The sequence below is a fragment of the Castor canadensis genome, chromosome 5 (genome assembly GCF_047511655.1).
Source record: "Castor canadensis chromosome 5, mCasCan1.hap1v2, whole genome shotgun sequence".
NCBI lineage: Eukaryota > Metazoa > Chordata > Mammalia > Rodentia > Castoridae > Castor > Castor canadensis.
This window is the reverse complement of record NC_133390.1, coordinates 114604640-114618994: the sequence shown is the minus strand read 5'-3', so window position 1 is coordinate 114618994 and position 14355 is coordinate 114604640. Positions and strand designations below refer to the sequence as shown.

The window sequence follows — 14355 nt, the reverse complement described above, 5'->3', positions numbered from 1 at the left end:
CTTTGCTCCTTCTTGAGACAATAACAAGAGTAGAGTGGGTGACTTGTTGAACAGACAATTATTTTCAATTGTATGTGTATATAAAGAAGAATTCCTATGGCTGATAAGTACCTTTTGAGGGTAGGTACAATCATGCCAGAAAATATGCTGTTACTGACTGCAGATTAGTTGGATTAAAACACCAGGAGAGAAAGACACACACACAAGAGGGGAAAGAAAGAATGTATTTGTGAGAAATTTTTTTCTAAATCCAAACTGATGATCATAAATTCTTACTGTCCCTGAAGCAGCAGGCTTTGAAAGCTGGGCTGGAGCAGATGACCCCAAAGGTTAATTAATGTCACACTGAGATTTTATGACATGCCCTACTTCCTTCCATTGATTCTACCCCGTGGCAAAGACATGACCTCAGGATGCAATGCCAGGCATCCAGAGTCTGTCTTTTCTTTTTAATACATTTAAACTGTTGATAACAGTTTCTAGAGATTGGGTGTATATGTCTTATAATGACAGGAGTTTGGTGATGCGTTTTTCTGAGTGCTTATCTTTTTGTACTTTTCAAGATACTTTGTTATTCTTATAGCAGAACAATGAGAGCTGTATTTAGTTATGCAATTAAAATAATTAATAATACATTTATTTTTCATTCTTGCCAGGCAATCTTTGAAGTCATATCCTCTGAACATTCATATTTACTCAGCTTGGAAATCTTGATACGAATGTTTAAGGATTCTAAAGAACTGAGCGATACAATGACTAAAACCGAGAGGCACCATCTTTTCTCCAATATTACAGATGTCTGTGAAGCAAGCAAAAAGTAAGTGTGCTTCAGTGCCGTTGGTAGAGCCAAGATGCTGCTTACTAATGGACACCTGTGTTATCTCAGAAGGAAGGCTTTGGGGTTAGAAAGTCCCATCCATGCAACTGGCTATTGTCTTAATTTCTTGAAGTAAATTTTAAGATATACTTCAAGTTTCTGGTGGATAGATGGATGCTAAGGGTGGAAGTTATTATCTCAGCTGACAGCTACCCGAGGCCTCATCATTCCTTCTCTTTCCCCTACATCTGCTCATCTTTCTCCTCTGATTACGTCAGCGCTCTCGCTGACGTAATCAAATCTTGGTTTGGTGCTGGTCTGTGATACTTGTCCATTTCGGTGCAGAGAGATAGGCAGTAAGTATCTGGCTAGAATATAATATTTTGTTTTTAGTATATTTAATTTTTTGCCTTTTTGTTATGAAAAGTAGATAAAATTATGCAATACATTTTCATACATATAAAGGTTGTATTTAACAACTGTTAAAATATTTTCCACATTTACTTATCTTTTCTTTTTGCTTAAATATTTCTAAGGGTATGTTCATGGTATTTTACTCAAATACTCCAGTGTGTAATTCTAGTAAGGAAAAACATTCTCTATGTAACCACAGTGTTAGGGTTATACCCATCATTGCTACATTTATGATTTTATTCTGTTTGTCTTTTGTATGTGTAATACGTTCATATGCTAGAAAACCAAAGACACAAAAGGTTCTATAGTTAAAATGGCCTTTTATGCACTATTTGCTGACATCGAAAAGACAACTTTTTTTCACTGCAACCTTAAAGATCATTACATATCTGTACATTTAAAAGTTTCTCATTTTATTTTTAGACTTTTCATTGTAAATTATTTATTGAAGACACAGGCTGTTCTGTAGCAATTCCCAGGAGACACAATGTGTGGTTGGCAGTAAGTGTCTGATTCAGTAAGGACTGCAAAATGGTGTTACTCTAATTTATCACTTTTTTTATGTACTGGGGTTTGAACTCAGGGCTTTGGGCTTGCTAGGCAAGTGCTTACTGCTTGAGCTACATCTCCAGTCCCTGCATTTATTGTTCTTTATCATTTATTAGCTGGCCTTATTTCTATAAAGAAAAATGTACATCCATTTGTTAATGTATCCAGTGGCAATGTTCAAGTCAATTTATTGATGCTCAAATTTTTAACCTTAATAATCTTCAGCCATTTTCTTGCTAGATAGTATTTCAAGGTGTTAAGGGATCATGTTTTACAATTCTTCCTCCCAGCCGGGAGTCAATCATTTCCTGAAAGAGCCTGTCTTTTGATATGAAGGGGTGATTTAAGATCTCAGGGTGAGGGCTAGAGATCTCTTTGCTAAGTGGTTTCAGACCATTTCAATAGCTAGTCTGGTTTTAGACTGTTTTAATAGATAGTGAAAAATACAAATTCAAATCTACTAAACAAGACATGTTCAAACAAACTTATTAGTACTCCAAACTCATCAAAATGCAGAAATGAAATGTATGTTAAGTTTTGTATGTCAGCTAAAGCATCATAGAGTTTAAATAATTTTTTTCTATGATTAAGTCTAGCTTCTCTCACTGTCCCATTTATCCTTGTGTAATTAATCTAAAAAAATACGTTGCTGTTTGTCTTTGTTTTGTTTTTACTGATTCTTTTTTTAAAAATTATTATTGTCGTGCTGGGGGTACATTGTGACACTTACAAAAGTTCTTATAATACATCATAGTTGAATTCACCCCCTCCATCATTCTCCTTTGTCCCTCTCCCCCCATTCCTGGAATAGTTTCGGCAGGTCTCACTTTTCCATTTTCATGCATGAGTGCATAATATTTATGCCCTATTCACCCTCCTGTACCCTCTTCCCAATGCAAGCACATTTATATGTATTTTTGTATTTGTTTCCCTTTCCTAGATAAGTGAAAGTACATTGCACACACTTTTCTCAGTCTTTCTGTACTCACATCACAATGTACATTAGAGACTGCTCCACAGTACTCTATAATGCCATTCCAGTTTCAGCAGCGTGCTTTCCACTGCGTGGCTGTGTCATGCTTTATCCACTGCGCCCTCTATTTATGAGCATTAAGTGGTTATTTTCAGTCTTACTGCTACAAAGAGTCCTGCTTTGTGCTTATGTTCTGTTGTGTTTTAGTCGCTTTATGTTTCGGGTAGATTCCTAGACAAATTGCTAGATCAAAGGGTCGATATGTATGTTTGGTAAGATACTACCAAATTGCCCTTCATGGCAGTGGTACCATTTTGCCCTACCATTAAGAGTAAATGAATGCTTGCTTCCTCACAGCCTTTCCAGTGAGGTATATCAACAAACCTTTAGATTCTGTCAATTTGATAGACGAGAAGTATTATTTAAATACAATGTTAATTAGCATTTCTCTTAAAAGCTTTTTCATATAAATGAAAGCCATCTGGAACATAGTACAATTGAGTGCATATTAAATTAGTGGTGTTACTTCTCTGTAGTGTTGAAATAAATTAAAAATTGAGGTAAGCACTAATATTACATCAACAATTCTTGTTGCTGCTTAAACCCAAGAATATTTGCTTTAACTAGACCAGCAGTGTTGATGTGAGAGTTCAGAGAATTATCTCCATAACAAGAAGAGAAAAAAAGTGTTGGCATTTCCTCTGATCAGAAGGATGAAGGCTATTACAGATATCTTATGTGAGAAGTTCACAAAATCATAGAACAAGTAGAAATGATGAGTATAATTGAATTCATCAAATAATAAAATATTAAGATCCAAGGCACTCTCTTACAGATGCAGGAAGTGTGCATTAGTGTATTCAATCATTATTTTAGTTATTTTGTATGGAATGCTTATCAAGCATTGTGTTACAACCTTTTCTGCAGTATACATATTCAGCATAATGTGTGGCTGCTGCCAGGGAACACAGAGTCGTGAAGTTTTAGGATAAATAGCAAAGGCGTTAATGTATACTCATGTGTCACTTAATAAACAGGCACACCTGAGAATACTCTTACATAAACCTGGATAGCACAACCTTCTACACACCCAGACTATGTGGTACAAATATATGGGTAGCCTATTGCTCCTGAGGTCATGATGATCAAAACAACATAAAACTTAAGAGAAAATAATGCAGTTGGGAGACACAGTCAAAATGAGATCTGTGAGGCTGCTGCCAGCATAGCATGCACTCTGTTTTATGATAAGCCTCTCTTTTTTTAATAAATTGAAGGAGTACATGCTAAAATAATATTAAAAAGTAAGTATAGTAAGTACACAAATCAATAGTATTGTTTATCATTTTTAAGAATTCTGAGCTGTACACAGTTGCATTGCTATACTATATGTTTGTATGTATCTATACATATACACATACACACATACATACAACTGGCAGCACAGTAGTTTCTTTACACCAGCATCATCATAGACTCATGAACTATTCAGTTCCTTGTGTTCTCAGGGACCACTGTCATATGTGTGGTCTGTTGTTGACCGGGAAGTTACTTGGTGCACGGCAGCACAACTCAGTGGATAGCATGAGTGTGAAACTCATTACTTCAAACAGTTAGAAAAGGCTGAAAGCAGAAAATTCTAGGATTGGGAAATGGACAATCTGTGGGTTTAATTTGAGTTACATATTTATATAATATACAATTACATAACCAATAAAAAGCTTTACAGGAATATTTAATAATATGACAACTTTTTATGATATATTCAGTCTAGATAGCAGGCCTGAAGAGTGGGATTTTAAATTGTATTAGATTTTAATTTATCTGGAAGGTAACTTACCAAATCATGAAAGATAATTTCCTTTGGTTGATAGAATTGTGAGTTATTTGCTTTACCATAGTTTCAGCTTGTGCAGTATACAACCCGTTTGTATAGTCAGAAAAGGAAACCCATAAAAGGAAAAATAGTAAATAGTCAAAAATAAAACAGAAGGAAACACTGGATAAGTTAACGGTAGACAAATCCATATTTGGTTAACCCTGAAATAAGTCATTTTCTTTATAGATTTAAATTCCATTTTAATTTTAACCACTTATAAAATTTAAATCTTTTATGATTTAATTGAACAGTTTTCATTTTGATAGTAGCATAGAGCACACAGTTATTCTGGACATTATTATGTTTTTTTATTTTACAAATAAAACTCACAAACTCTTTTCTGCCTCCCTTAAATAAAACCAGAAATCTTATCTTTCACATTTTTGTTTTGTTCTTGCTTGAAGTGTAGTGCTTTAATTTGGATAGCTGCCTTTGTGATAGTGTGGTCTCTGTTACACTTCAACTAAGACTGTTTGTCCGTCGTCTACTTGACAGTCATGGGACTGCGACATCGTGTGGATCATGATAGTGTGCATTGCAGAAGTTCTGTTAGATTTAATTTGGCACACTCATTCCCTACGCAGCTTTTGTAAAATTCAGAGCAGCTGGAAGACTTGTGGAGCCCATTCTGTGATGCTATGCTTACTTTCCTCTTTGTCGAACTTCAAAAGTGACTGATTTTTTTACTTTAAGAAGCTAGTGGAGTTTGAGCTGGGCCTCACCCTTGCAGCGTGGCATCCACCATTTCTAGCCCTGCCTCCAGTCACTTTTGCTCTGGTTATTTTGGAGCTAGGATCACACTTTTTGCTCAGGCTGCCCTGGACTCCCATCCTCCTATGTGTTACCATGCCCAGCTTTTTCCCATTGAGATGGGGGGTCTCAAACTTTTTTGTCCATACTGGCCTGGAATTGTAATTCTCCTGATCTCAGCCTCCTGTGTGGCTTGGGATGACAGGTGCATGCTACCATGCCCAGGTTTTGGTTAAGATGGGGTTTCATGAGTTATTTGCCCAGGCTGTAATCCTCCTGAACTCAGCCTACCAAGTAGCTAGGATTATAGGCGTAAGCCACCGACACCCAGCTTTGTTTGTTTTGCTCTTTTGAGACAGGGTGTTTCATTGTAGCCCAGGCTAGCCTCAAACTTGTGATCTTCCTGCATCAGTTTTCTGACTGTTGGGATTATAGGTGTGTACCACCAGACCTAAAACAAGAGTGGCTTTGAAGTGAAAAGTTAGCGTCCCAGCCATAAAGAGTAGAAACGTAGAATAAAATCTTAAATCAAACAAATGGTCAGTGTCTGAATTAGGTATTACTGATTAAGTATAGCACTGTTAGGTGCATTTTGGTTTTACTAATTGAAAAGTTGTGTAGGTTGTCAGAACATTCTGCACATCATATTAACAAGGTGGTATCCAGTTTTCTGGGTAGTGGCTCAGGTTCTTTGCTGTTTTCCAATAAATAACACCAAAGGCCCTTCTGTCTAAGTTAACATTATTTGAAAACAGACAGCAGGGACAAAGATCATTCTGATTCTGTGTGTGTGTGTCAGTGTCAGTGGTATGTCCCTAACGAATTCTTTATAAAGGTCATTTCATTCAACACTTATGGAACCAACTATTCTGCAAGGCTTCTGGGTTCCAGAGCGTTCCAGCTGGTGCATCCATCCTGGGCTGTTGATTCCTGGGGCCAGTGGTGGCTGGTGGATCATCTAGTGTGTGTACAAAGGCATCCAAGACAGGGCACTTCCCCTCAAATGGCTTAAGGGCTGCCCTTGGTGAGACTCAAGAGAAGAGAGCTGCTGGTGAAGGCCTGTGTAGTTTTGTTTCCTAAGGAGTTTCACTACTGCTAATGTAGAAACATTTAGCAGTTAAATAATGGGCCTGCTGTGATGGTATTGAAGAGAACAGTGTGGGGTGTTGCACTACAGCAAGGCAAAAATTATGAGAGAGTTGAGGTCATTGCAGTAACAGACAGCAGTGGTGGGAACCTGATAGGGACCCCGAAGAGAAAGGACTCAAAAGATATCTAGAACTTACTCTTGAGGACTTGGTGCAAGGAGGCAAAGGTGTCATTTGGCCCCCAGGTTTCTGCCTGGTTAACTCTGGGTGGAGATTGTATCAGGCCGGATGTGAGCTAGGTCAGGGGTTAGTGAAGGAGATAAGGAATTTGGTTTGGGGCGTGTTAAAGATGTCTGGTTGAAAGGAAGGAAACAAATTAGAACTCCAGGGAAGTCTTGCATAGTGGTGGAGATTTGAGTTGCAGAAGTGGTCTGGTTACTGTGGGTTTAAGACCTGTGGCACTGGTTTTTACGTATTGGTGGCAATGTCATTTACCCCCCAGGGCATTTTAAGTTGCCTCAGTGACTTGGGGGCTCTATTGGCATTCGTAGGTGATGGCTAGAGTGCAGCTGGAAGTATTCCCAGACCAGCGTGAAATGTTTACCCAAACACCAGTAAAGCCCTCCTTGAAATGCATAGATGGAGTAAAAAAGCAGTATCAGCATTATGACACAGAAATATTCAACGAGACTGTGGAATGGGAAATGTGAAGTAAATAGAGTAAGAAGAGCTGCACAGTAGGAACCATCTTCTCCAAGTCCTTTGGCTGTAGAGTTTGCCCCATGGCTTCCTGTTTCCCTCTCTTGCTGTCGTGGACTGAGCAACAGCTTTCTAACCCCTTCTAGTCAGTGTATGTGGAGAGGTGGCTGGAATTCTGCAGGTCCTGTATTTGTCCCCTTCTAGGAAGGTGTGCTTTTTTATGGGCTGACTAGGGCAAAGTCTTTCAGGTTTGGGTAGCACCAGTATGGCTTTGGGTCAGTGCCTGGACAATCTTTGACCTCCTAGGTCCACTTTTTCTACCTCAGCTCTGCTCACTTCTTCTGTTTCAAATTCATGAACTCTCTAATTCATCATCTCTGTGTCTTTTAAGTACTAAAAATGTCATAAAAACCTAATCATGAAAAATAAAAGCAGGAGTATTTGATTTCTCCTCCTCCTCTCTTCTTCTTCCTCCGCCGCCTCCTTTTTCTTCATCTTTTCTTTTTGTCAGTGTTGGGGTTTGAATTCAGGGCCTTGAGCTTGCTTGGCAGGGGCTCTACTTCTCCAGTCCCCTAATATGTTCTTTCATTTAAAAATGAACAAGCTTATTTAACAGTTAAACACCACATATAGTATATGCTTTACTTGTTTGCATTGTTCTTTTTTGTTTGGTTTGGGGTTTTTTTTGCACTTTTTCTCTTTTTGATCTTTACAAATCCATGTTCACTTAGAATAATTTATAGATGTTTGCTGCATTAATAGAAAAAGACCAGATGTGTTATTAGTTTACATTAATTTGCATCAGAATATCTACTTCCAATTGTTTTTTAAATTTCAGATCTATCCTAGTAAAAGATTGATACTATCAGGAAGGGAAATTGTCTGTTGTACAAGACTAGGTGTAAGCCATACTGTTTCATTTAGAAACTCTTTAGCTCTAAGAAAGATCTTTTGTGAAAGAGAGCTTTCTGCAAAATGAACACTAGATGAGTGTTTGATGTTTTATGAAATGATGTGTTTTACTCCCATTTCTGAGTTTTCAGTCTCGTATCTAGATCACGCTCACAACATTTTGTGCTCTTATTTGTACCCTGAAAATAAAGCTGCTGAAGTACTTTGTAAGGTGCTTGTTTCTTTTTTTTCCCCATTAAAAATCAAAACATCAGTCTTCAGAAAGCTATGTGAAGCTAAAATTATAGTTGCCTTCAGTTTCTATGGAATAAAATAAAAACATCCATCAGTGTGCGTTTGTGACCTGAGGATTGAATTGGTTGCTAGCCTAGAGAGCAGCTGATGCGAAATGCTTTGTGCAACAGAGAAAAAAAATTATGGTCATAGTAAACCTGCAAAACAATACTTACCCAACACTTGCTTGTCCAGAAGATTTTTGCCCTAATTTTAATCAGATTATATTAAAATGATCATGGGTCATTAAATGCTATTTTAAGTGCACATGCTTTATGAAATTACTTGATCATAACAAAAAAATGACTTTGTTTTCAAATAATGGCACAACATAAATGCTTTGTGAAATATGTTTTCTATTTGTTCATTAAAATTTCTAAACTTTAGTGCGGTAACCTAATAATAGTAAACCTTCAAAAGTCTTCAATAGTATTAATATTAGAATTTCATCCTTCCTAACTAATTCATAAAACTAACTTTAAAAAGCATATGAAATTTAACTAGGCCAGCAAATATGGAACTCTTTAAGCTGTAGAACCTACTTAGCTTTTGATCTGAAGTAATGGTTTCTTGTTAGCAATGGTCTTTACTCACTCAATAGACAAAGTAATTTACTAGAGGATCTTTGGTAAATAAAGCCATTATCCTAGTTCCCTTAATTTAACAAATAAACTTTATTCTTTCCAAAACCAGTTACTTCAGCTGATAGTTGAAAGGACAGAGGTATCCAGAAGCCACTGAATTTATGATGTGTTTTGACTTTTTTCTCAGTCCTGAGATGAAAGACAAAGGTGTTCACTTCACTTTCACCACAAGTCTCCCACAGTAAATGGGCATTCAAACCCATGTTGTTCTATCCTTATCAGTAACCCAATCACCAGTGTCTGAAGTGACAACGAAGAAATGAGAGTTGTTTATTTATCATTTCAAGCAGAGAAATAAAGACTACAGGTGCCTCAAAAATACATGCGGTCCTTTTAGTTAAGATTACAGAAGAGTAATGAGTGATCCGAGGTCTTTGTAGAACTAAGTGTGAGTATCTGCTGGTTAGAGATAACTGGAGACATGCACTTTGCTTCGTTCTTTTCTAAAATCCCAGGAAAAATGATGGACAAATCAATAGTCAAACTCCTGAGGATAAAGAAAGCAAAGAGAGTGTCAACAGTGATGTTTTGGGCAATCCAAAAATGTATAAATCAAAATTGTAGTGAAGAAAGCTAGGAGACAACCAAATCTAAATTCCAGAACCTCTGAAAGGCTCAAGAATTGATGAAGTTGGGGTGAAGAAGTGAAGAAGTGACTAGACAGGCTTTGCAGAAACCTGACCCTGGACCTGATCTTTGATTCCATGTAGTTGGACAATGCCACTCTTCATCCAGTAGCAGGGCAAAATAGGTCAGTTCTCACCGGGGACCTAGGCCACGTGGGAAGACAACTAATACACTGGAAAGTGACAGTGGACACCTGGAGCCTTTTGCTCACTTTCTCCTTTGAAACACTGTTAGCATGTGTAACATGTGATTTTGCTTGCCAAGTGATGATTGGTGTAGTATAGATTAAATAGCATTTCATAATTTTATCAATAGCATTTATGTTCAAATACATCACTACTATAGTTGAAGATTATAGCACCCATATATAAATCTTCAAACCTTAAAAATAGATCAGTTTTTACATACATATTGGACAAGGATTTATTGACTCCATATCCTACCTAGGTGGGATGATAGTATACAAAACCTTACATGGGTTGGTTTCAGAATTAAATGAGATGGTACGTGTAAGATGCCTAGCATGGCACTAGGAAAGCTCTCAATTAGCAGTTGCTTTGTTGACCTTATCTCTGTCATTCTGATCATCTCATCTGGCATTCTGAATGTCTCTGGGTTTTGTGTTATTACCTGTTGTCTAGACATTCTCTATATAGCTGTCTCTGCCAGGATTGGTCTAGGGCTAGGTTGAAAGAATAGGTCTTGTTTTATATAGAATCTAGCACAATGATTTGCATGAGTGTGTTTTAAAGATGATTATGGCACAATATCACAAGTGTAGCAGTCCTCCTTATTTTGACTTGGAATGAAGTAAAAAGGGAGTACTTTGTAGTCATACAGCATCTATTTGTTGTGACTTAGATGAGGAGTAAAACTGGAGCTGTTTGCTTCGTATCTGCTTAGTGTTTTCTTGTAAGTGGTAGATCCCTTGGACCAGTGTTTCAGAACAGGTCCTGGCAGGCTCCAGCTGCTATTGGATTGTTCTCCAGGTGATTTTTGCAGATATTTGGACCTACTACTTTTTTTTGCCCCCCTTGTCCTTTGCCTTTACAAGCTCCAAGAGCTGATGGGTTCTGTGTTGTCACAGGAAGATTTAAGCTTAGATAATAATCCTGGTTGGGGACAGGTTGAGCTGTTACTACACTTATTCACTAGCTGTTATCAATCTTAAACTAGAGTAGGAACCTATGGAAAAGGAAACAATGGCTGGGTTTTTAGTTGCAGTATTTTATCTGCATTGCATTTACAGCTGTTGATTTTGAACATGGATTTTTGACTTTGCCAGTTGTGAGTAAAATAAGCAGGACCACACAGTTGTTCTGGCAGTGGAAAAGATCTTATTGCAAACTTGGTGATGTACCAAGTTAAATCTAGCACTTGATTTAAGCACAAGAAGATTGGTGATGGATTTAAGTTTCAAAAGCAAGCGCTTTGGAGCTGTGTAATTGCTTGCTTATAGAGGCATGTTGCTTCCAATTGCTACATGTTAATTGTTAGCATCTGAGAATCAATTTCTTGTGTTTTTAACACTTTCATTATTTCATCTGGTTGAACCCTTTATGCGGTGTTAGGAAGGACTGTAATTTTCCTTTGGCTGGTAAGGAGACTGAGGCCCAAATTGATTATGTGAACCTGCTTAAAGTGGCTCACGTAAATAGTGTTGAAGCCAGCGTGGTTTTGAGTGCTCAGGATGCACTCATCCTTCAAAAATACATGTGTACATTACTGTAAGTGCAGCTAGAAGTTTAGTCTGAAGGACTGAATTTCAGCTTAAGCTTCTGCTGGATGTCGCATCTCTGGAAATTATTAGGATTTGCTCCTTTTAGTGCAAATCCTCATCTCACAAACTAGAATGTCTTTGACCTCTCAGAATATGGAGCAGCTTGTATTCTGTGGCACGTCATGGACCTTGATACCCGGTTATTTCCTCATTGCCATTGTGCCCTAAGTAAGGGTTCTTTATCATATGCAATCTCTGAATGTGTCCCCACAGGTACAGTGCTGCAGTGTACTTTCTGCCTCATAAATCATTAGATAAAAAAGCATCCAAATAACTTATGTTACATTCCTTAAACTAAAATAAAGAAATAAAATGTATGTTGGGAATGTGCTGACTTAATTCAATAGCATCTTGCTCTGAAAAATCTAATGTTTCCAAAACAAACTTTTGTAGGAAAATTCACAAGTCTTTCTTAGAATTTAAATGAAAGAATTCCTTATCCCTTAGGTGGTAATGTAAAAACTGAGCAATCTCATGTCAAAATTTATTAATTTTTTTATAATGTTGGCTTTGTGTGAAAATATGATTTTCTTTAAGAATTCTGAACTCATTTTTGGTATTCTAAGAAGACAGGTGAATACTGTTTTAAATATTAATTCAGTATATTATTACCACTCAGTATAGTAGTATCGTGTCTAACTTTTTAAAGGATGTGGATTAAATCATACAGTCTGGTGTGTATAGATTTTAAAAGTACGTTTATAGAAACATATCCTGAGGAACATGTGCATGACGAGTGGTATTTGTTAAAGAACTGAGCAGATACTTAATCTATACAGTGTTTTCTTTGGATTTCAAAAAGGTTTCGGGAAATGATTTGAACTTAGAAAAAAATTTGGTGGAAAGGTTCCATAGAAATGTCAAGATTGGCCAAGATTGACCTTGTCACTTGTGGGGGATTCAAACAAAGATCGCTTTGTAGCAGGAAAACTGTCTCTGCATCGGGAGTTCATTGGAATTTCTTGTCCAGCAGAGAAGAGTGATTTGAACAACCAGAGCAGGGCACAATAGAAGCATCTGTACTTATCTGCTGAAGTAGACCTACTTCTCATTCTTTTGCATGTATTTGATATGTGTGTATGTGTGTATTTGATACACACCTCTTAGTTACCCACAAATAAGTATGTATTTCTGTGTGTATGCAGATATTCTTGAAAAACATGCTGTGAATAAGATGCTTCCAGGATATCCTCAATAGCGCATTTATTCTCACAAGTTGAAATTTTACTTGAGTCCAGTCTGTTGAAAAGAGTGTAAGTGATGAAGCTGCTTAATTATTCTTTTGGGTTTCACTAAATAGCGTTTTGTTAAAGATCTTTAGGGGGACTGGTATTTAAAAATCTGTGTTGCAGATTTAGCTACCTTTTATTTAACTGTGGAAGCATCTGATACAGTGATTTGAGCAGTCACCTTTTGCAGTTTTTAAGAACTGTGCAGTCTGAGAGAATCGTTTGGTTCACCTTGCTGTGTTTATGGGGAATCACTGTTGAGTGCTTTTTGTTTTGATCTTTTGCTCTTCCCTTTGTCCCTTTCACTTTTTTCTGTTTTTCTGGCCAACAGCCGTCCTTTGTACTTCCACAAAACTACATTTGTGATCAGAATATAATTTTATTAATTGAGAATAGCAGGAGGTCATTTTATCAGTTTATTGATAAATTTTAGAACTCAAAATATCATTTTGTTTATATTTGTGAGAGGTACATAATAGGTGATTTTTTGTTGCTCATGAAATATTCTTTCCAACTTAGAAATATAATTATTGTGGCTTAAAACTCTCTTCCTCTGCCTGTTGAACAGAGTGTATTCTCCTGGACTCTTGACACATCTATAGTTGGACACCCAAATGTTTGAGCTAGAGAAACATTTGCTTGCATTTACCTGTTTTCTTTCAGGTTAAAGCATGAACTAATTCTCAACTTGAAAGACTAGTTTTTGTTAATCACATTTCTTTCGTGAGAATGGAGCAAGGAATCTCAGTCTCATCCTCAGGCAGGTCCCTTCTTCCCTCTGCAGGTCACTGCTAAGCGAGCTTCCCTTCATCGTGAGCTGTTGATCAGAAAAGCTGAAGGGTCTTAAGCCAGGGCTCTTAGGTCTCACTTGCGGAGTGCGTGTTACCACCAGCTCCCACGGGAGAATGACTTACTCCTACCACAGTCTTGCTTGGCAGGAAATTCTCCCCCCCCACCCCGGTATGTGGTTCAGAAAAGTCAGTCTCACAGAGCGTGAGCTTTGCAGACTTTACCTACGGCTTACATTAGGGTTGAATGTGGTGAAAGCCTTTTGGGAAAAAATACAGCTGTACGTGTTGCTACAGTATTTTTTTTTTTTAATGTGGGAAGGATTGACTAAAGAAAGTGATGATAGGAATAATCCACTAATAAGAGGATAATGTATGAAAATGGTTTTCTGAGAGTGAACCTCCAAGATCCGAAAAACAGATGCAGCATAGGGCTTCATGAACAAAGCTGCTTCTCCTTTGCATTTTTGTGGAACAAAATGTGGTACGGTATTTTGATAATTTTAGTGAACTAGTTTCTTTGAAAAAACCTGCAATTGAATTGTAGGCAAAGTTTGACAAAGTAAAAATTTCGAATTGCTTAGAACTGCTTTTGATCCATTGGCAGTGCCACTTTTTCCTCTGTGAACTGTGTGCATCCTCCTCAGGGTTGGCTCAGTGCTTATGCATCTGGAAAAGTTTGCTGTGCTTTGAGATCCAAGGGCCAGTGACTAGGAGGGTCTGCTCACACCTCTCAAAGTAAGAAGTATCTGAGGTGAAAAATTCAAATTCTGCCAAAGGTACTCAGTAAAAAGTAAGTCCCCCAGTATGGCTGGTTTGGGCTTTGCCTATACCAGCACATTTTTTAAAAATACTGTATAGCCTCCTATACAATGATTTGCACCAGAATTTATTTTTACTTTTTCATCAAATAGCCCGAGTTTGAAATGAAGA

At 37.4% G+C, this 14355-nt stretch overlaps 1 protein-coding gene across 3 annotated transcripts in view; it reads left to right on the top strand.

Annotated features, from left to right (window-relative positions):
* The window catches only part of Arhgef26 (Rho guanine nucleotide exchange factor 26), a 111940-nt gene that overhangs the window by 28023 nt on the left and 69562 nt on the right, over window positions 1–14355 (top strand). For all 3 annotated transcript variants that reach the window (XM_074073950.1, XM_074073949.1, XM_074073951.1), the window contains exon 6: window positions 657–817. In XM_074073950.1, coding sequence (XP_073930051.1) covers window positions 657–817 — 161 coding nt within the window. The remainder of the gene's footprint in view (window positions 1–656; window positions 818–14355) is intronic.